Source organism: Perna viridis, chromosome 4 (genome assembly GCF_037379345.1).
Source record: "Perna viridis isolate PV_CMFRI_1.1 ecotype Kerala chromosome 4, ASM3737934v1, whole genome shotgun sequence".
In the NCBI taxonomy this organism is placed as follows: Eukaryota; Metazoa; Mollusca; class Bivalvia; order Mytilida; family Mytilidae; genus Perna; species Perna viridis.
Genome location: NC_142448.1, coordinates 42,313,792 through 42,337,023, shown reverse-complemented (window position 1 = coordinate 42,337,023; position 23,232 = coordinate 42,313,792). Strand labels below are relative to the sequence as shown.

Genomic DNA, 23,232 nt, shown 5'->3' with positions numbered 1-23,232 from the left:
AGTAAAAGGTCCTACATAAGAATAAATGATCATTATAGTAGATTTAGAACTGAAGGAAATTTCAGTGGACTTGCTTCAGAAATTGAGGGCCACAGACCTTGTGCTAGCGTCAATCTGGACACCAACATAGTGGTGTGCCACTTTTAGAGTGATTCTCAATATTTTTTTTCTTTAAGAGATTTTGCATGGAAAATTAAAAACATCTTCAAAGACTAAAGAGGTATTTACTGCCACTCTATAAGCAGTACACCACAATGTCAGTGATCAGTCACAGTATGTCTCTTTCTGTACTGTACTTGTACAGATTTGTCAGACAAAAGGGGTGGAGTCTGTAGTCACTGTATTACATGTACATGTATCATAATAGTTTGCTGTAATTGTGTACATGTGTATGTACAAGTACATTTTTGTTTTTGAATGTATATTTGTATGACTTGAAACTTGCAGTCTGTGAATTTCCATTTTTTTTTCAATAATGAAACCTAATTAATTTCATCTGTTGCTAATATTTTCTTTCAATGGAAGAAAATTATTACTGAAAGAATGTAGTAATCATTAAATATTACATGAATTTTCTGAACAGCTCAAATTGAAAATTACTTCCTATGATAGGAAAAAAAATATTGACTTAAATGTACAAATGTACATGTTGTATATATACATTTATGTAGTACTATACTACATGTACATGATATAAGTGATTATTACAATAAGTGAACTGTTCTGAAAAAGTATGTTCAATAAATGCTATGAGTGGTTTCCTCTTAGCATACATGTACATGTACTAGAGCTAAATTCTGTAGTTTATAACAGTGACACACTACAAATGTAGTTAGATGTACATCAACATGTATCTTTTTGTAATTTGTTTGAGTTAGAAGTAAAAATGTACATGCATGACATACATATGTACATGTACAAATGTATGCAGTGATGTTGTTGCTGCTTGACCTTACATAATATTTATTATCATTTCAGAGGAGCATTCTCTGTGGTCCGAAGATGTATACAGAAAAGTTCACAATTAGAATTTGCAGCAAAAATAATTAACACAAAAAAATTATCAGCTAGAGGTAAGTACAAAAACATCCACATACATTTATATTATGGGTCTGTGTTTACTAAGAGAGAAATTTGGGGCCTTATACTGGTAGTCCCTTTAGTTTTTCCTATGGCACTTGCACTTAACTTGAAGAACTTACAAAACCAATCACATTGACCATTCAGACTTTAAGTTAGGTGCAAATGCTGAAGGGACTATGGCCTCAAATCTGTCTTCAATAATAAGGGACTAATGGTCCATTCTGTTTTCTATCCAAGGAGTTCCCTGCTGGATTAAGATTGATTTCATGTTTTGGTAGTACACATGTATTGTTTTTAGTTTTCCCATAAGTTATGTATAGTACATGCATATTTTTTTTTAAGTATCATAGAACTTCGTAAGAACAAATATTGGTACAGTTATGTATGTACATGTAAGTCAAATGTAATTGTCTCCTTGATCTTCTCCTTGGGGGTTTTATTTACAAAATGTATGTCTGTAGCTGTGGTAAAATGTGATTCATGGAATGAAAGTAACATGTTATCTTGTCTGTTTCTTGCTCTGAGTGTACATTTACATACTTAAACTACATTTAGTACAGACTGGAGTGCAGTGAAGTTATCACACAGTAGATTGTACATGTAGCAGATTAGTTTTGCCTTCTCATGACAATTGACTACATGTTCTTCTGTAAACTTAATGTAGAATCATCAATATTTTGAACAATTTTTTCTACTGTGTTGCATATCTCATTTCTGGCAGGTGCCATTGGCAGAGCAAGATATGCTTACCCTTCCAAAGCACCTGATGTCAATCTTGTTTTTACTGTGGGAGTTCGTATTGCTAGTGCTTTAGTTTCTTTGTGTGACCTCTTCTTTTCATTATCTTAAAATACCCGAACTATTTGAGGATGATGTAAAACCTATATAGATCACTTTTCTTTACTTTTCTTTAACTGGTACTACCCAGTATGAACATGTAATAAGTAATAACAAGTTTGAAGTTATAATTGATTTTTACAGAGAAAAAAAAAATAAAAAGTTCATACATGTATTCTGATGTATGCTATGTGTTCTATGATCATATTGTTAGTTGTATGTCATACCCAAGAACAGTTCATATTTTGTCTGATCTTATTCACAGTTTTTCAATGTTTACAGATAAAATTGTAATATAAACACAGACTGGTGACATGTATGAAAACATTTCAATGTGCATATGGATAAGATGAACAAAACAGTCAAGTTATTATGATATTATATTTCATGAAAAACTATAGAATTTTGTAAAACACAAATATTAATCTACTGATAACATATGGTTATGTGGAGACATCTGTAACTGGTTTGGAATAATATTATGTGGATTGGTCTATTCACTCAGCAATGACTGTCAAGTTACAGGCTGCCTTTATGAACAAGTACTCCATAATTTTTGGTTGGGGATTAACATGTTTCAGTGATTGGGATTGGAGGGGGGCCATGCATCATTTTCACATTTCGGATGAAAATTTCCCATTAAATTCAGAATTTTTTACGAGAAATGTTCAAGAATGGTCCTTGTAAGTTCTGATGATTATCAAAAATGGCCCTTTCTCTAAACTTCAATCCCAATCAGTCATTACTGTCTGTAGACTCCCCGTTTTACCTCTGAAGTAGTCCTTTTGACCACCAAACAAATGTTAGTGTCAAACCTTGGCCAGCTAAACTTAGCAAGTACTGACAATCTACACGCTAAATCTAAGTTTCTTGGGTTATTTCTGAACTGAACTTATGATACATATAGAATTCCTCAAGCAAATTTTAGCATGTGGAAATAATTTCTATGAGCAAAATTGAATTTAAACTTGAATTTAGCAAGTATTTCCTCTTAAATTTGATCCCTGCTCTTTTCAAAAGTGCCCACTCTTGTTAGATTTGGGAAGATAATAAACCCATTGGGAACCAAAAAGCTGCGGTGAACTGTGATTTTTGGGAGTTTGCGTGATTTTGAGTTTATTATTTTGCTGAGGTAAATAGCATGTACATGTATTAGGAAGTACATGTACATATAAATTCAAGGTATCAAAATTTCTGGACAAAATGGAAAATGCTGCCCAACACTGGTCAATTATATCAGTCTTTGTAAAGTTCTGACAGACAATACTGAACATTAAGAGCACCACAATGGTGTGATCTACTGAACTTAACCAGAAACTAGACTTTAGATCCATCAGATGCAGACAGTTCTTTTCTGAACTAAATTTTTCCAGATTTTGACCGTCAGTCCAACTTACAATGTAAAGACTGTTACATGTATATTCTTTTGTACATGTACTTTAAAATTGTCAATCAGATAGATGTAAAGTAGAATTGACGTCATTTGTACAAGCACATGTATGTGAATGTACTTTGTTTAATAATTGAGTCAAATTTAAATTTGGTGACTTTACAGTTATTTACAATGTACTTGTTATTTAATTCAAGGTAACTGTCATATATTCTTTTGTTATAAATATTTAAAAGTTTAGGTCAGCTTAAACTCCCAATAAAATATATATGTATCACACAACATTCACATTAGGAACGAGTTAGTATTAAATAACAGTCTTTGTAAAAATCATGCCAAATCTGAAAAATTTGATACTCCCCAAAAAAGGCTACATATTTTTATTTTCATATTTAAGTTGTTTTATGGGTCTATATCATGAAATGTGTAATTATTCATTTCAATCTTAATAGGACAAGAAGCAAGTTTTCCACTACTTATTCAACTTCATCAATTTGTTCATTATAGCAGAATTTGATGTAACTTTTAACACAAATCAGCAGTTTTTTTCCTTCAATTAAATGAAAAATAAAGCTGTTTTCTTCTCATAAAAATTTTTCAATTTGTCCAAATTCCGAATATGGCTACAAATCTTCTGAAATAAGATCAAGATTTTCTTAATTGGCTATGAATCTTCAGAAACAAGATCAAGTGTTCATTGTAGCAGATTTTGGTGTAAATTTTAGCACAAATCACCAGTTTTTTTCTTTAAATTAACTGAAAAATAAAGCTGTCTTCTTCTCATAAAAATTTGTCAATTTGTCAAAATTCCAAATATGGCTACAAATCTTCTGAAATAAGATCGAGATTTTCTCAATGGGCTACAAATCTTCTGAAGTAAGATCAAGTATTTCTCAGTTGGTAGTCAAAGAACTGGATACACTGTTTTACTGCTAATGACATTTCCCTTTCTTATTCAATAACTTTTAACTAAAAAGGCAAGGTTTTGTCTTCACAATAAACCAGTAGTCTGGTAAAGTGCAGGTGTGCCTTGTATATATCCAATAATAGGCCAGTATTATCTACATGTACATATAGAAATTCTCTAAAATATGGTTTGGATCTGTTGATTGAAAAGTTGACTGTGAAGACAGTTTTGTACATTTGTGTCATTATCCAAGAAATGATGCATATCTTCCCAATAAAATGGGGATGGGGTAACGATGACATGGAATTGAAATTTAACGAATGGTCCTTCCCCATGTTATCAGAATTTCGATGGGCCATCCTCTTAACTTTTTTAGTGAAAAATTCTTCTTTACAGCCAGAACATGATACATTAGTTGTAAAACTGTGCATACTTCCCTCTAATCCCAATCACTGGGGTAGTTTTGAAAAAAAAACAAAACAAACAATATCATTGCATGTCTTAAAATATGTTCCATATAGCAATAAAATATAGGACTACATGACCTCTGCTGATCAATAGGTTGGAGTGTTCTTAATGCATTGATTTTGCTGTCCTTGCATAACAATGATCATGATTTATGGGTAGATATAAATCTAGTTTTGACTATAGTCTTCTACTCAAACACATTCCTGAAGTATTGACAGATCTTCTGAATTGAAATGCTCTGTTGATATTGGAATTTACAATGTATTAAAATCTCACAACATGCTTCAATTACATGTACATTTGTGTTGTTAACCCTATTATTTTCTTAACCAAAAACCATGGATAAGATGAACAAATAGTCAAGGAGCCATGACATCAATTTTTTTTGGAGGGGAAGGATTGACAAAAAATTTTAATGATCCATTACAATATTTCTGGGTTTTTTATCTAGTTTTTTTTTTTTTTTTTTTTTTTTTTCAGGGGGTCACCCTATTAAAAACATTACCCTTTAAAATGTGTGATTCATAAATTCCATTTTAAGAACTGAAAAAGGGGGGGGGGCTTTCCTTCTCTGAACAAAATGTCATTCCAGAAGAAAGTACTGTTAAAGGAGCCTGTGCTTGCATTTCACCCTGATTAGATGTTACACGGCATGTTTAAGTACACTGTGGTTGACGTTTCAAAGATTGAAATCAGAGGGAACAGAATATCCCATTAATCAAAAGAAAATAAGTGTTTATTACTACTGCAAAAGTTTGTGGTCTTATAATAGTATGATGTGGTCATCATTGGCATTCATCTGTAGATGGGCCTGGGCTGTAACTTGAAGAAAAATGAATGGTTCTACCACAAGGGGCCATACCTTTGTAGGCAAGCTGGGGCTGCATACTGAATTAATTTAAAAAAGGGTCATGTTGTTAGGGACAGTGCAAACAAGTACTATCTTTTAAAAAAAAGATAGCTGATGCAGTAAAATTTTACTTCTAAGTTTCTACATTTTTTTAAGAAAATAACACATGGCACGCAGTTTTAAATTTTCTACACATTTTTTTTATTTACACCACTACATTATCAGTATTTGGCCAATTGGAATCGAAATTGCTATCAAGTGACTTGCTGTTCTATAGAAGAGCATCCTTAAGGTCAAAGGGTAAAAAGTGAAACTATACCGAGTGCGTTGGAAAAAAAAAACCCCTAATTTTGCCCCATTTTTACATGCACATAAAACTGTACCAGAAACATGTACATGTTGTATAGTGTACTGCACTGTGTATTCTTAATGTTTAGGAGCCTGCTGGCCTGCAATTCAGTTTAAGCTAGTATATAACATTAAAAATGCAGATTTGGTTTACACAGTCATAAGTTGTACCAGTGTAATAGTTGACATTGATCTCAAGAATGACATCCATTATCTTTACAGTTTTGATTGATCCACATCAAGTGTTTGATTTCATATATTTTTATGGTTTGTCAAACCAAATTAGGCTAATAAATAGTTAGAAGTCAAATTTTAAATTTTATAATGGAATAATTTGTGTAAAAATAGCAATACGAATTCTATAATTGTTAGTAATGGCATGTGATTTGACATGATCGTTTAGAAAAAAAAAAGGTTTGATGTTCTATCATTGATGAATGCTCTGAACTAAAGAAAAGTTTAAAGTAGATGTAATTTAATTAGAATTAGATGTAAATCATCTGGAATGCCGACATTGTTTAACTGTGTCTGATCAACGTGATGTTACATTGTACACCATATATGTTCCATTTGAAGCTGATTTGGAATTGCTCCACAACAAAATCAGTTTGAACTACTCCATTGTATATTTTCTGCATGACTTCAAGGCTTTCTAGAATCATTAGTCATCAATTGACATTTTCCAAAGTGATAATTTTGGTTGTTTGCAAGCTTTGGAGGATATACTACATTGTATAAAGAGAGTTGAATACCAGTTAGTTGGCAGTACTTAATTCTTCAATTTAGACATGCATTGTCTCAGTCTCTCAGCACTTAAGTATAATTATTCTACAGTCATGATTTTATAAAAAACAAATGATTGGTGTAGAATACATCTGTATTGTATTTAGTGTACATATTCAGCTCTAAAGAAGGGGGTGTACTTTTTCAGTGTAGTCCATCCATCTGTCAATCTGTTACCCATTTTAGTCTCCTACCATTGACTTTTGCCAAAGAGGACATAATGGTTTATGTTCTTTCTGCCTGCCAATCGGGCAGACCAGTTTTCCATACCTTTTTTTTGTCGTGCTTGCAGATATAGATTTGATATTTGGTACATTGCTTAACCATGACAAGTTACAGGTCAAGTTCAAATTTTGGTCTCATCTGTTAATTTTTACAAGTTTTGGTCTTTTGTCTTCAAAAATTAATTTGGACTTCATTTTTTTGGCACTTTTCTTGTTTTTTACAAATTTTGCATTCTTCTTTCTCAGATTTTTATTAACTTTTCTTTGCAACTACTCATCACAGGAGCTTAGTACTTTAACAAGCTTCTTAATGTGGAATTTAGAAATGATGTTGTTGGATTTTTCAAATCTACCCCATCCTCTAAAATTGGGAAAATACGTCATTTTTTCTTTAAATGGAGAATTTGGGATTACAGTACAAAACCTTGAATTTGTACATGTAGTTTTAAAGTCATTAATCTCATAGAGGTTAACAAGAAAAAGCACAAGTGGTTAACAGTTCTAATGTAAATACCCAAATTCAACATTTTCACTTCAAATTTTAAAACAATTCATCTTATTTTAGACAATTTTTAACCATTATTTTGACAAGTTGAGGATACCTATAATAGGAAAATAGGCTTATTTTGGAGGTAATATAAGGTACACAGTATCACTGAAACAGTATGTATGATTTCAGGCTTGGAAATAACTTCCTTTTAGATGACTTGGGTAGTATTTGAAAACATGCATTTATTCTTCTGTGACAGTTTTTTTTGTTGTTTTTTTATTCTATTAAAGTTCTGTAATAATGTAATAATCAATGCTACATGTGTACATTGTATTAAGAACTCTTTAGGGGAATGCTTTGATAATTAACTAATGATAAGAGAATTATCTTTGACAAGCTGGGATTTAAAAGTATGTGTAATCTGAAATTTGAATGAAAACCAAGAGAGCTAAGAACTGTTTATCTGCATCCCATTTTGTAGTTAGCAATTACATTTTATGTGCATGCACATGCACATACACATGTAGGCGTTGTATGATGACTTGATTTTTAATTTGTAAAGTTTAAAAATTGTTTCATCCTGAAAGCCTGCACAGAAATAAGGGACTCAGTGTTACTTTGAATTCTAAACATTGGTTTCTCACCGAAACTAGATGTTCAAGAAATGTGTCTACTTATACTGGTATACTCATTTACTAGCATCTAGGTTTTAACCATATTTTAGTTTATTTTGTACTGTAAAATGTTTGGCAGGTTGTACAGTAAAGCCTGGGTAAACTGAACCACTTTTGCACTTTAAAATTGGTTGGATTAAGACAGGTGTATGTTTAACCACGGTCCATAGAGCGAAAAAAATGCATAAAAACTTATTATTACTATATGAAATTTCTGTTTTGGACAGGTTTTCTGATTATTTAGTGTTTGGTTTTGACAGATTTCACTGTATTTGTAAAAAAAAAAATCTGTAAATACCAAGATTCATTTTCTCACTTCACATTTTTAGCCTTAAACAACGTAAAACTAATAAGTTGAAATGGGATATTTTCAATCTTACAAAAGACATGTGTGGGTGGGGTGTCTTTAAAGTGTACAATTTTTATATGTTCCTTAACATTGAATAAAAAGATATTTAGAATTCATTTTCCCAAGCAGACTGTCTGGATTGGTTACTCGTACATGTAGTTTTATTAAACTTTTGTTGTGGCCTGTATTTTAAACACCCACATTAATTGTCAGGTTTGCAACTGGTATTTGTGAATCACTGCACTGGTGAAAAACTAGGTCAAATTTTTATTGGACTAATATTTTTTGTTGAATGGAAATAGGGTGTGGTCGATAAATTTTCTCTAATGTCCATAAGCTTTCTTCATTTATAGAGAGACATTTTACTACAAGTTCCTGAGTGAATAGTATTGTTTAAAAGAATACATGTATTGTTCATGAAGTGTTATTTTCCTTTTGATAATATTTTGCAAAGCTTGTTTAACTTAATGAAATGCTAGCACATGGTATAGAATTGTTTTTTTGGCAAAAGTTTGTAGTCAGTAACCATCTTAATTACCTGTACATGTACATGTAACAAAGTTATTGTAATGCTACTGTCTTTCCTCTAATCATGTGCTATTATCTGTTGTGTAGTCTATAATCTATTGAACATTTAAAAAAAATCCATGAAAATCTTTTGTAAGTACATATACATGTATCAGTATTTCTGTTAAATATTTTCTATATGTTCAAATCAATTTTACCCGTAAGTTTGGTAGCCCAGCTCAAAATCTAGTAGCCATGGGTTACTTGGCGACTACTAATTTCTATCCTTGATTTAGGGGATGGGAGTAACCTAGGTTTGGGTTCAGTTAGGAAGTGATTGTTCAAACTTTTAACACAGGTACACAGCTCATGTCATAGAAGATCTTGCATATTTCTTTTAGTTGAGACATCAGTGATGTAGCAACATTGCTATGTATTATCAGCAAAGTCAAATGTTCTATGAGTATAAGCGGCTCCATCTCTCAAAGGCAAAGCCTTGAATCATATTCTATTTCATACTCTCAGGTTTTTTTTTTATCTTTAATCGGTAGTTTTCCATATGTTTTTGTACATTTATTATTTTTTTGTTTCATCTTATCCTCTTGTCTTGAGAGTGTCCGATATTGTTGTCTCCTTGATCATTTGATCATCCTTTATCAATCTTCATCTTTCATATGAAAAGTCTACTTTGAAGTCAGGTATCCTGGAATCTAATAATATAAGGTTATCAATAATAAAATGCAGCTGTCATATCTGGGTGGACTTTTCTTTGACACAACAACCCTGAATCTTGAACCATGGCTTTATTGCGACATTCTTTCACCGATCAACAATTGTGAATGTATCTTTGTATACAGGGTCAATATGATATTTTAATCCATTGAAAATCTTCATATGACAAAGAACTAGCAATATGTAAATACATGTATGTTGTAGAAGGTAACATCAGTTATTTGACATTTGGTTAGATATACAGTTGGTTTCTATCCTAACAGATGTGTATTTAATACATTTACTGTCATTACAAATGGTGTTTATATTGGCATGCTTTACAATAGAGTATCAATGCTTGTGTTGTTTTTGTTTCTCTGTGTAAACCTATTATAATCATTCTGGCAATTTCAAGCTCAGTTTTCTGAATAGGTTACATTCTTTCTCTTTATCTTTGGTAGAACATAATGTACCTCTATGGGTAGAACAAGTGCTATTAAATATTATTACTGGGGTCAGTTGGATGCCGGGGATAGGAACTTCTTATCTTGGGCTATTTAACTATGATTGCTTGGGTGGGGTCAGTTGAAGGCTGGGGATAGAAACTTCTATAGAACTGTTGCTATATAACTACATTGTGTGATTGCTTTGGTGGGGTCAATTGAAGGCTAGGGTTTAAATCTTCTGTAGAACTATTGCTATTAAACTATGATTGCTTTGATGGGGACAATTCAAGAATGGGGATAGAGACAGTTTTTTTTTTAAAAGATTAAGATGATGCATGCAGTTGGTTAGAAAACATCAATCTTCGTCTGGTATGTGAAGGTTATATAGAATTATAAATTTCTCCCTTTATCATTAGTTGGCATGTACCAAGATCATTAGGAATATAAAACCATACAGCTTTCAAAACTTTACTACTTTCTAATGTAAGTTAATATGAAGCTTTATGTTTGTGAATAATTTGATAGGATGTTTGAGGGCATAGAATTGTAATGTACCTGCCAGAAAAATCTGTTTATTCATAAACAAGATTTCAAGATCCCTAACAGTACATTAGGCAGTAAATGTAGCATAGTGAATTTATGTAATAATTATTTTGATTACCAAAAAAGGGAAACTAACTTTAAGGTTTATTCATGCATTATATACTGCAGATTAAGTTCTTCAAGAGGTCATGTTAAATTGCAAGTCCTTTTCTTCTCCAACCTTGGATGTATTTAGAATGATTTTGTGTTAGTCTCTGTTAGAGACAGTAATTCATCATACAGATGTCAATTTTTGGTGTTTTCTGAAATAGATATTTAGAGTCATTGGTAGGAAAATTTGGCAACTTCATGGACCATTTAGCTATTATACTGACCCAAAAAAATTCACAATCTTTCATTTGTCAAAATTTTTGTCTTACAAAGTATATGGTCTCATGGGTTCAAATTGCATGTAGCTCTTGTGGTCCAGGGTAAAGGACCGTCAATTTCTTATGTAGGACCAATTAAATTTCAAATACAAAAAAATGTACTATGGATCTGGACCTACAATATTTTGTTTTTACTCTTATTGAGGACCTTTTTTCTGGTAGACATTTCATTTAAGACACAAAAAAATCCATGACTTTTCACTGTTGTAAATCAATTTGAAAGCCTTACCCTTACTCCAAATTGTCCGAATTGCTTGATCAACCAATAAAAGTGTAGGTTTGTGAAAATGTTTCTCTGAATTTGCTTAAAATATCTGAATTGTATAATTGTTACCTGTATTTTGCTTAATCAAAAGTAAAAAAAAGGAGTTTAGAGATAAATGTTAATGCTGATTGATGTTATCTTCTCTTCTTTCAGATCACCAAAAATTAGAAAGAGAAGCTAGAATTTGTAGATTATTAAAACATCCAAATATAGGTTAGTATACTTACAGATGTACCTTACATGTACAAAATATAACAAGGCTTAGTGATTTTGTTCAAACATTGATGGAAAATGGACATATACAATATAGTATGCAATTTAAATTAGAGGTCCCACAGTGCTCTTTCCAATTTTCAGGTTTGTGGCACTTCTATTTTCTGTTTAACTATTTTAATGTTCTTTTCCTTTAAGCCTGTTAGATCTGCGTTTATACACTTTGTTCTGGGAAGAAAAAGATGGCATTATTAAGGAATGTTACTAATTTTTTAACAGGCTATGTGAAATAACCTGGTTTTGGCCAGTTTACACTTATAAACTGCAAGATAGTTTATAAAAAGTGTAAACTAGCGTAAACTATATTACTGCGTAAAACCTGTTAAAATCTTAGAATCATTCCTTATAAATTGGTTTCTAATGAATTTAAATCTAAATACTTAAAATTTGTTCATTATCAAAACATCTTTTTTGTTTGGGATTGTTTGAATCTTTGAGTGCTGACAGATTGACTTTAATGAGGTCACACTACCAAAGCAACTTGATTGGATCAAAGAGAACTAACCAATCAGAAAGCTTGTTACAAATCAAATAAAATCATTTACATTGTGGTAGAAAAAATGTAAGAGCAAACTTTTGTGGCTAACCTGTTATGTATTTGAATGTCTTTTAAAAACTTCCTTTAACCACGTTTAGTTTCAATTAGCATTTGTCAGTATGGCAGACTGCTGCTGCTAACACAGCTTTAGTAAGGAAAACTAAATTCTTGAAGTGAAAATAAATTTTAGTTTAATTTTTACAAATGAAAACATCATGACTTTAAATACTAACAGTATCTTATGTTTGAACCATGTATTCCAATAAGTTAATTCTTGACAGAAGGTGAACATCTCACAGAGATAACAATTTGTACAGTCCTCTCAGTGTCATTTAATTAATCTAGGAACTGACAACTTGGTAATAATCTCCCATCATTTTTCAGTTCAGACCAGAACAATCAATACTATTTAAGTACCAAACCATATAAAATTTAGACACTGTCTTTGGTGAGATGATTCATGGTGTAGAAAAGCCCACCAAATTAACGATGCCTTTTTGGTCTATATATACTATACTTTTATGTGACAAAAGTCCTGTCTTTATTTAGATCTGTACTTTTGACAAAACCACATATTAACCTCCCACTAAAATCAACCAAGTTAAATCAAATCAAGAACAATAACTCTTGCAAAGTGCCAATTTCATGTACAATTTATATAGATCAAAAGCACAGTACCCATATGAAAAACTAAGACTGTTTATGTGGTCAAAAATGATTCTGAATAAGAAATATATAAAAATTTGGTGGGATTTTGACATGCATGAATCACTTCCCTCCTGATTTTTATAAAGACTGTTACTTAAAAGTGGTATTGTATTGGATTGTAAACTGAGGAAAAATCAGATGAATTATTAATATAAATTTTCACTGAAGTATTCATAATAATTAAATGCACTGAGGAAATAGGATATGTAAAAGCAATTGATTTTTCTATGTAAATACAAAATGTGCTGTTATTGGTAAAGGAGGTGCCAGGAGAGTTTTATGTTTATGAAGCTGAAATGCAGCTATCTTTAATTACTTGAAGTTTGCATGATAAATTGATAGGTTCTTATAAATTTCTTGAACCTCTTAACTGGGTAATTTTGATTTGAGAATATCAATTTTGATACAAATGTTTTCTTTCAAAATGAGTATTTTTTGGTATTTTTACTTTTTTTTTAATTTCTAAATTGAAACATGTGAGCTGTTATGATAGCCCATTATCAACGCAATACTATTCAATGAAACTCCCTGAGGGATTTTAAATTATTCCTTGTTGTTGAATTGTTGTCAGAAAGAGAGCTCTGTAATGTTTTCTTTGTTTTGTATGATTAGTTTCTTTTATTTATGGGACTAAACACTGAAAAAGGGGGGATAGGTGTATCAGGTTTTTATTTCAGGGTTATAGGATTTAACACTCAAAAGAGGGGGTTGGGTGTATTAAGATTTTATTTTGGGGTTTAGTTTAGTTTAAACATATTTATTTGCTCAAGAATTAAAGAATGGGGATTGGACTTAAGTTGTAACATTATGAAGGTCCTGTCCATGGGGTTATAGGACTGAAAAATGGGAAATGGGTGTGTCAAGTTTTTATTTCAGGGTTACAGGACATAACACTGAAAAATGGGGGATGGGTGTATCAAGTTTTTATATCAGGGTTATAGGACTTAAAACTGAAAAGAGGGGGATGGGTGTATCAAGTTTTTATTTCAAAAGGTTATAGGACTTAAAACGGAAAAGAGGGGGATAGGTGTATCAATTTTTTATTTCAGTGTTATAGGACTTAATATTGCTGAAATACTGTGATTTTAAATATTTTTGCAGTTTATTTATTTCCATGAATTTCACAATCAGTAATTTTTCACAAAAAATAGTGACAGGTACCCAATTATATGCATTTTAAATGTTTTTCAGATACTCAAGAAGACGGTTGAAAACCACTAATGCAAAAAAAAAAGATGTTCAATTACAGCAAGCTCTTCCATGCCTTCTGTTGCTCCGAATTTTTAATCTTAATTCATTCTGTCCATTTATTTTTTTTTCAGTACGTTTACATGACAGTATACAGGATGATGGGTGTCACTACTTAGTTTTTGATTTGTGAGTATTTATGTTTGTTGTGATCATTTCATTCATTCGCACTGCATCTCTTCAACAGCACAATTTTGTTAACATTATCAGCAATTTCCATTGACCAGAGGTTCAGATTGGTGGTGGTCCAAGGTTTGGGACCCTCAATTTCTGTTCTAGAAGGAAAAATGGATATCGTGAAACCTATCAAATGCACTATGGGATAGCAAACTCTTTGAAAGATTGACATCTTAACCTTTGGGTCAATATATCATATGCAATGTTGACCCCTGAGGTCAAAATTTCACCATAATATTTCAACCCTGGGGTCAAAATAGTAAATATCTTCAGAGGTCACCATATGGTCTACATCACACCTTTAAGCAAGCTCTGAAAGGCCTCGACAACAAGAATAAACATGTAAGGGTAACAACAAAATTACACTTTACAGAACACTAATCTGATCCATAATTAATGCAAGTCCAAAACAAATCTGGCAAAACTGGTGTTACACTACCGAAATAGCTTGTACTGCAATGGTCCTGACTTGGATCATGCATTTCAAACAAAATGGTAACAGAAAGACAGTGATTGGGATTACCATGTGCCATGGCGCATTGAGTGATTAATGTGTCATGTTTTGTGCGCGCATTAAGTTTCCATCATTGATGATGAAGTGTTGTCCACTACTTGTGACTTTAAAAAAGGCATGAACGTGTCTTTTAACAGTGTTTTTATTAGCTACAGGCGGATGTTTTGATCGCCATGTTTTCAAGGGCATTTGAAGACTGGGGAAAGAAGTGGTACTTTGTCGATTTTTAGATTACATATTCTTGATTGCTTATGCGTTTGAAAGAACAATAAACAGAATTAAAGCGTGAACTGGCGGTCCTATTTGAAAATGCCACCAAAGACATTTTTAAGCTAGACCCAAAACAGAAGAAATTATCTTTTTCAATGCCTAAGAAAATATTAATGATGGTAATTACCAGAATCCAACTGCATTTGTTGTAGAAACTAACTTGGCAGCTAGACATGATTATGAACCCTCTATTGAAAATATTGATATTTGTGGAGTCATATTATCTGGTCCTGAAGCACCCCAAAAAAATCCTAAATCTGATTGCAGCCAAACGAGAACAAAAATTGACTCTTTCCTATCATTTGTGATTAACTACTTTAATAGCGTAACTTATGGCGGATCTGTGGACTATTATAAAGGACTAGTCAGTACATTAGTATAAAAACTCAAACAATAGAAAAGAAAAGAGATTTGATATGACAATAATAAACATTTGATCTGCAGTGTAAATTAAAGTTTGTTGATGTTACATTTGATCTTCAGTAGCTATTGTCTAGCTGGCCTTAGCTGCTATTCCAAATTTTGTCCCATGTTTTTTTTTAGAATGGCCCATTGAAATTGAAAATGTCCCATTCGATTGAAGGGTAAAGGGGCCATAGTCCCATTGGCAAAATTTTAATCCCAATCACTGGATAGATGACAATTCCTAATATTCGAACTAAAATGTAATATAATGATACCAAGGCACCTTTGAAAATTCATTTACCTTAGTCCTGTACCTTCATACCTTTTCATTATAGTGAGGTTTCCTATTGATTTCTTTTAACTTGAGAAGTCTAGGACCTTCCAGTCTTGAAAGTATATTTAAACCCTTCTTGACAAAGTAATGTCATTCTGACTGTGACTTAAGGAGATAGACCTAGGATAAGGGGAAGGTTTGTGTTCTCCATTTACCATTTTTAATCTCATGTAAGCATTGAAGTAACTTGGACTGATTTTATACTGTTTCTAAGGAAAGCTTGAAAGGCTTTGGTGAAATTGAATATGATATATACATAGCACTGATTTCAAGAGTTATATCATTTACTCTAGGTCTACCTCCATTAACCTGTAAATATTATAAGATGTTTTCAAATCTCACCTCATGTCAACCCCAATTTTATTTTTTTTAAATTGTGACATATTAACATACAGAAATGTGATCTTACTGATAATGTTGTGGATATTTGCCGAATTGTATGTTTTTTTATTCTAAATATTTAAATATTTAAATATTTGATAAAAAGTACAACACCAATTTTAAAGATCTTGACAGAAAAAAAAAACATGAGTATGACATTTCACCCCATCAGCCTTGCTGAGATGTTCATGATAATTACAGCCTTCAGGACCTTTCAGAGCTTGCATAAAGATGTGTGTACATTTGTTGAAGACCTTTTGGTGATCTCTGAAAGTATTTGATATTTTGGATTTAGGTTATACACTGGTGACCCATTTGTTGCCTTTCTTTTTTCCACTGACCTTCAAATCTGGTGCTTTCTTATATGTATTTTCATTGTGAAAGCAATGTTGAAGAAAAAAAACACTGATATTATCAGGCTTGCTGTGATACTGGTGATAATTATGTACTTGAACTTCAAAACTGGTGTCTTTGTTTATGCATTATGTATTGGGAAAACAAGATTTAGGCCTGAGAAAAAAAGACAGAAATCATCAGTGAAATACTACAATGTGATATTATGTACGATAGAATTGTAGAACATTATTGATAGTGATCTTGTTCTAGGAAGAATTTTATACAATATTTGAGCATGTATTAATTTTTATACGCCATCTATATAGACGGGAGGTATTATGGTATGCCATTGTCCGTCCGTCCACACATCACATGATAACTCAAATTTGCTTTTACGGATTCAAATGAAATTTTAGCACAATATTAATATTAACGGAAGAAAGCTCCCTTTCGATTTTGAAGAATTGTCATTCCAGAGTTACGGAACTTTATTCACTTAAAAATTTATATTATTGTCAAATCTGATGTAATAACTCAGCTGTACTGATACTATTCTTGAAATTTTGCATACAGTTTTATAGACATTCTAGATTATGGTTGTATAATGGTGTACCATTGTCCGTACGTCCGTCCATAGGTCCTTCCGTCCATCACTCAAATTCGCTTTTACGGATTCAAATGAAAGTTTAGCACAATATTAATATTCACGAAAGAAAGCTCCCTTTTTATTTTGAAGAATTATTTATTTGTCGTTCCAGAGTTACGGAACTTTATTCACTTAAAAATCTATATTGTTGTCAAATCTGATGTAATTACCACGACATAAGATTGCTGCTTACTTACAGTTTTGAAAAGCTGTACAAACGACTTAAATTCTACAATAGATTTGATTTTTATGAATACTGACAATTATCAGAGTGGTACCCTAGAAACTTATTATTCTGACCACAAGGCAATATGGACTTCCTTACAGTAGAAGTAGAAGGAATTGTACTATTAACTGTAGGTCTTACCTCATAATAATATTATTACATAATGAATTATTTGTCCAGTTTACAGTTCTGTAGTTTATTATAGTTTTATCTAGTTCAAAAACAAAGAATCCCTTTTAAATGCTATTGTGTACTTTCATCATGTCAAACAGTTGTAAGATCATTTATACTTTATGAATAACTGAAGAAAAAACTTTGCTCACTATATATACAGACTAATTTTTTGGTAATCAGAAATCAGGTTATTGTTTTCTAAAATTTATACCATCAGCTATTCTTTCGGACGGGCGTATCTTGCACTCTTAGCGCAGCTGTTTATTCATATCGTCATATATATACCAGTGTCATACGATATTTTGACTAATTTGAAAGATTGACATCTTAAACTTGGGGTCAATATATCATATGAAATGATGACCCCTGGGGTCAAAATTTCACCATATTATTTCAGCCCTGGGGGCAATTTTTTGTGGGGGTCAAAATATTGTATGACACTGGTATAAATAAAGTAGGTTCTGTTTTACACTGAATATTTACTCTAATTAGAATTGACAAACTTCATGGCCAGAAGGGCATTTAAAAATATGCACCAGCTTCTCTAGTAATTTTACTGGATTAAGCTAGATTCTGATTAATGAAAAAAAAGGAATATGACAACCTGCATGTACATAACATACATGTAGGTTATTATTTTAACGATATAGGGCTTATCATGTTAGGGACCCTGGATTGAATGTGAAGAGTTTAATTGTACCACCATCCAAAAATTTGATTGGTACATTCTAAGAATTAGGCCGGAGTTTTTTTGTTGTTTTTTTTGTTAAATCACCTCAAAGCGAATATTTTATCAAATCTTTAATGGTCAAACTTGAATTTGGTAGGGATTGGAGGAAATTGTTAATTATTGACCACTTGTGATGTGATGATAAGGATATTTGAATATTGATGCATGGCAGGTGAATTAAAGATGTTTACCACATAGGACAAAAATGTTATTGATTGAAAAAATCAAACAATTTGATAGCATGGTAAAATACAGTGAAATCTGTCTTAACTGGACACTTTTTGGGTTTAAAATGTGTCTTGTTTAGACAGGTTTTCAGATTTTTTCAGTATTTGATTCAGACAGGTTTCACTGTAAAGGAAGAAAAGTGAGGTTATGACAGAAGTAAGATATTGAATTTCAATTATAAATAATTTCTCTACAGTCCATTGGACCTTCTAGCACAATTGCTATATAACTGTCTAGCACTAGACAAGAACATTAAGTATTGTTATTACTGTGTGCATATTTAGGCTTGAAATGCAAAAAAATATTGATTTAAGGATATATGTAATGACTTAATTATCAAAGTGCAACAGTTTTATATTTTTATGACCTACTCAGTCTGACATTAGTGTGAATCTGAAGATTTTAAAAATAGCCAATCCATAGGGGTTTCAGGCTATTTTTTTGCTCATTTTGCCCAAATCCTGTGTGGAATTATCAATTATTCAATGGAAAGGGGGGGTTTCAACCCCAGATCCCTCTCCCTCAATCCACCACTAAGTTAAATGTTTTAAAGAATCCAGAAGTATACATAAACAAATTTACATAGTAAACTGATATTAGATCAAGATTGAAACACCTCTGAGTTCATCTAACACTATGACCCTGTACTGATAGATATTAAATGTCTGAATCACATCTCATCAATATGAATGAAAGTACATGGTGTCAGTAATTAGTAATTATTGATCACATTGATAGTACAATATTTAATCTACACTTCCTGAAAGCTATGATTCACAGTTTCTTATGTGGAAATTTTAGATGAAATAGGTTTCCTATACAGATATAATAGTTTTTTAGCACTCTTCTTATCATGCTTATCCTGTTAATTTGAATAAGATTCAAATACAAGTTTTGTCTAGATTGCTCTCTAGTAGGTCACATATAAACAAGGACACCCCTCGCCTTTATGATAGAAAAAATTTAGTTGAAATGATTATCACTGGAGTGTCACCCCCCCTTCTCCTATTTGGAATTTGCAAGAACGGATTATAGCTATAGATTTTTATTAGAAAAATAGGCTAATGAATAATTTTTTTTTTTGAAAGTAATTATTTTATTTTTTTTTATACAGATGCATGAAATTTGCAGTCATATAATGGGATAATTATTGATAATATTTTTTATTTCTGACAGCATGCATATGTTTTTATTCAATATTCAATTTAGCATTAAAACCTTGCTTGTTTGATGTTTGTTGGCTGGTAGTCTTGGGGGAAGATAAGTTGTATACTGACTGTGTTACCTTCTTGAAAAAAAATATGCTTTGTTTATTAAAAAACTTCTTGTGTAAGAAAAATTAAGTTGATGAAAACCATTCTTTGCCTGTGATGATGTAGTATCCAAATCCAAATAAGGGGCCCCTCCTTAGAATATTGCAATTTTTAAAAATTGTTGAAAAATTGTTCAAGATAAAAGCAGGATTTGAGGTTTATTATTTCAAAATTTTCTTGGGGGAGCATGCTCCTAAACTTCCCTGGCAAATTTGGATCACTTTGTGATTCTCACCAGTGATCATGTCAAGAATTTTTTTGCCCCCCTTCCCCCCCCCCCTACCTAAAACTCTGGATCTGCCACTGTCCTGTAAAAAAGAGAAATGTTACCTGTTGTTGGTAAACATCTGAATCAAGCTGTCGATTTGTTACATCTTTTTTTCAGGGTAACTGGTGGTGAATTATTTGAAGATATAGTTGCTAGAGAATTTTACAGTGAAGCTGATGCCAGGTAAAGTCTATTTCTGAAAATGTAATTTTTCTACCAGATTTTAAAGGTCAAGGTCAACCTTACAAGGGAGATAATTATTTGATTTTGCCAACATAGTTGTATTCTTTCATGAACAAAAAATTCCTAAATTCTGAACATTTTCTATTTTTGACAAAACGATTTTTAGGATGGATGAGAAAGGTTTGAGGTACAAAAATTTAACACAATTTTGAAATAATACATAATATATACATGTGTATGGGTAGGACTATATATGTTATTAAAATGTATATAACTATATAATTTGTAGAACCCAGCAACAAAATTATAGTCAATTCAACTATTAATATTGAAAATTTGTTATTAACGTGTTGTTGTGAAATACAAGTACTGGGAATTATGTTTTAAGATGTGTGTTTTAATCTTCGTAGATGTTCTTTTGAATTATAAGAATATAAGGAATGGGATGTATAATTTAAAAGTTTTAATTTAAGTGTAGAAGTGACGCTTTGGCATAACTAAATATTGGTTTAACACTATATTTGTAGTCAATTGAAGCTAGCTTATGTCAATTGAATGGATTTTACGATAGACAAACTGTCACACAACACAAGAAAAATCAATAAGTTTTTGTCATGAAACCTTTGGTTAATGCATTTACTAACTGCTAGCTGGTTTCAATTTCAAACAAAAAGTGTTCAATATAGAATTGTACTGTGATTTTTTTACCTCAAGTAAATCATCATATTCTTGTTGTAATTTTAACTATTTTTATGCTCAGAAGAACTATATTATTCATGAATCTTTTTAAGCATCTGTTTTGTTTTTATATAAAAGAAAGTATAGGATTTTGAAGAAATGAAACATAGCTCATCTCTGTACAACTACTTTTGTATTTATGAAATGACATATCTTAACTCCAAACATTGAGTGTGCTTACATAAATTTTCATTTTGTGCTCCTTGTATGCTTTGTGAACTGTCTAGTCAACTTATTCAGGACTAAATTCCAATTTTAAGACAGAGGCAAACACCCTGAAAACTTATGCAATTGTGATTATGTAATTTTGTAAATTTGATACTGTATATATAGTTTCCATGATTAGGGTATCTGATTAGATAAATATTCTCAGAAACATTTTTTAAAACAAAACATAGACAAATTCTTGAAGAAGTCTTTTTTTTTTATATTGAAATATTAAGACTGTTATTTCTACAAACATGTAACCAATAGTTTTATCTTGTTAAATTAAAAGAAATAATCTTCTAAGCCCAGGTTTGAATCCAGGGACTTTGTTTTTGCTTCTTGTCCCTGAACATTTTTCTGGCTGTAGGGAAAACATTTTAAACTTCTGTATGACATTTGCTTCTGAATGTCCTAATGCATGTTCTTGAAGACTTTTGCAAAAATTTCCAATATTAGTCATTCTTCATTCAGATCAAAATGGCTGGTAAAACTTGGCTCGGTCCTGAAAATAGTATGTCGTCAAGGGACCGTCCTGAAAAAAAATGAATCTTTGGAAAGACTTGTTTTACACATTTTTGCTGTTCTGTGTATTGTTCAGAAGCCGGCAAATCTAGAACAACCATTAATTGAGTACTGCAGTGTATCGTCTTCAAATACATGTAATAATCCCAGATTCAAAAACTACATCTACACTACACCCAAGGTGGACCTTGTCATTTCCACCATTCTGTAGTGGGCAAATTTGAGAGGATTAACATGCAATAGTTTTATTGTTACTTGAGAGTTATAACTTAATGTCTCAGCAGGATTGAGCAACAGGTGATCTTACTAGGGTTAATAATCATGACATTGTGTTAACTCAGATTTGTTAAGTGTGAAATCATTACAAAAAAAAATAAAATTATGTCCATTATTGTTTTGATGAGTTATTGTACTTGTAAATATGATGACCAGTTTGTTAGAAAGTCAAGAACAAAAAGTGCTCAAGCCTGCCCACCATAGCAGTTGTAAATGATAAGGTTCACCTGGACTGTAGTGTATTTTACCACCTGTCATGATTGATTGTGTTGAATGAATTTGTCATGACTTTTGATTGTTTCAGTCACTGTATACAACAAATCTTAGAGGGTGTTAACCACTGTCACCAAAATTACGTTATACACCGAGATCTCAAGGTGGGTTGGCCCTCATGTTGCATGTCCCTGCTGGCCAGTTGTATGTTAGTCATATGATTTCTTAATACTACTCTATATGGGGTATCACATGCGTAAAACTGGCTGAGAAAAAGGACCAAGTCTAAAAGTTAGTAATTTTGGTATTTTCAAAACTGCTACTTTTCCTTGTCTGCTTTTTCCCTCTTGTCTCTCTAAAGAATTTATAGAGATTTTTTCAATTTATTTTTTGTTTTGTTTTCCTGTTTGAGTTAGATCAACAGTATTTTCAATGAAATTTTGGAAAATGTTACTCAGACGTTGATTCTAAAAAAGCGCATTTTTATGAACATGAAAACAAAATTAATGTATGAGTGTTGCTAGAACTAGTAAAAAAGTTTTCTTTGGTATCTATCCACAGCTTCATCTGTCACTATTGTAGGTTATATTCCTAAGTTTTTATCAATGAAAATGGCGTATAGGTTAAGGTTGAACTTGTATGTACAGTAAAACCTGGTCTCAGCTTAGAAATAGGTTAATATCTTTTGATGTCATTTTTTCTTAGTAAAGAAATGTTAACACAAAAGTTGTTAAAGCATTTTTTCATTTTTAAGGAGGGAAACAACTCTTAAATTAAAAATCATCGGAACATTTGCATTTACCATTTTACATCAATCTCATGTAAGCATCAAAGTAACTTTGACTGATTCCATTCTGTTTCAAATGAAAGCTTGAAAGACATCAGTGAAATTGAATGTGATACAAACATATCAATGATTTCAGAAGTTATGTCCCTTACCCTAGGTCTACTTCCTTAAGACTTACAAGATATTTCTAATAATTGACATACTAAAAATATTTTCAATACATTTAGATCTAAC

The 23,232-nt window shown here is 31.7% G+C and overlaps 1 protein-coding gene across 21 annotated transcripts in view; it reads left to right on the top strand.

Annotated features, from left to right (window-relative positions):
- LOC148620154 (calcium/calmodulin-dependent protein kinase type II delta chain-like) overlaps window positions 1-23,232 on the top strand; it is a 90,100-nt gene that overhangs the window by 1,943 nt on the left and 64,925 nt on the right. For 17 of the 21 annotated variants that reach the window (XM_088580759.1, XM_088580776.1, XM_088580769.1 and 14 more), the window contains exons 2-5: window positions 979-1,073; window positions 11,457-11,516; window positions 14,145-14,199; window positions 20,190-20,255. In XM_088580759.1, coding sequence (XP_088436885.1) covers window positions 979-1,073; window positions 11,457-11,516; window positions 14,145-14,199; window positions 20,190-20,255 — 276 coding nt within the window. Of the gene's footprint in view, window positions 1-978; window positions 1,074-11,456; window positions 11,517-14,144; window positions 14,200-20,189; window positions 20,256-22,302; window positions 22,376-23,232 lie in introns of all 21 variants that reach the window. The other 4 variants (XM_088580761.1, XM_088580777.1, XM_088580778.1 and 1 more) reach the window with 1 other exon arrangement.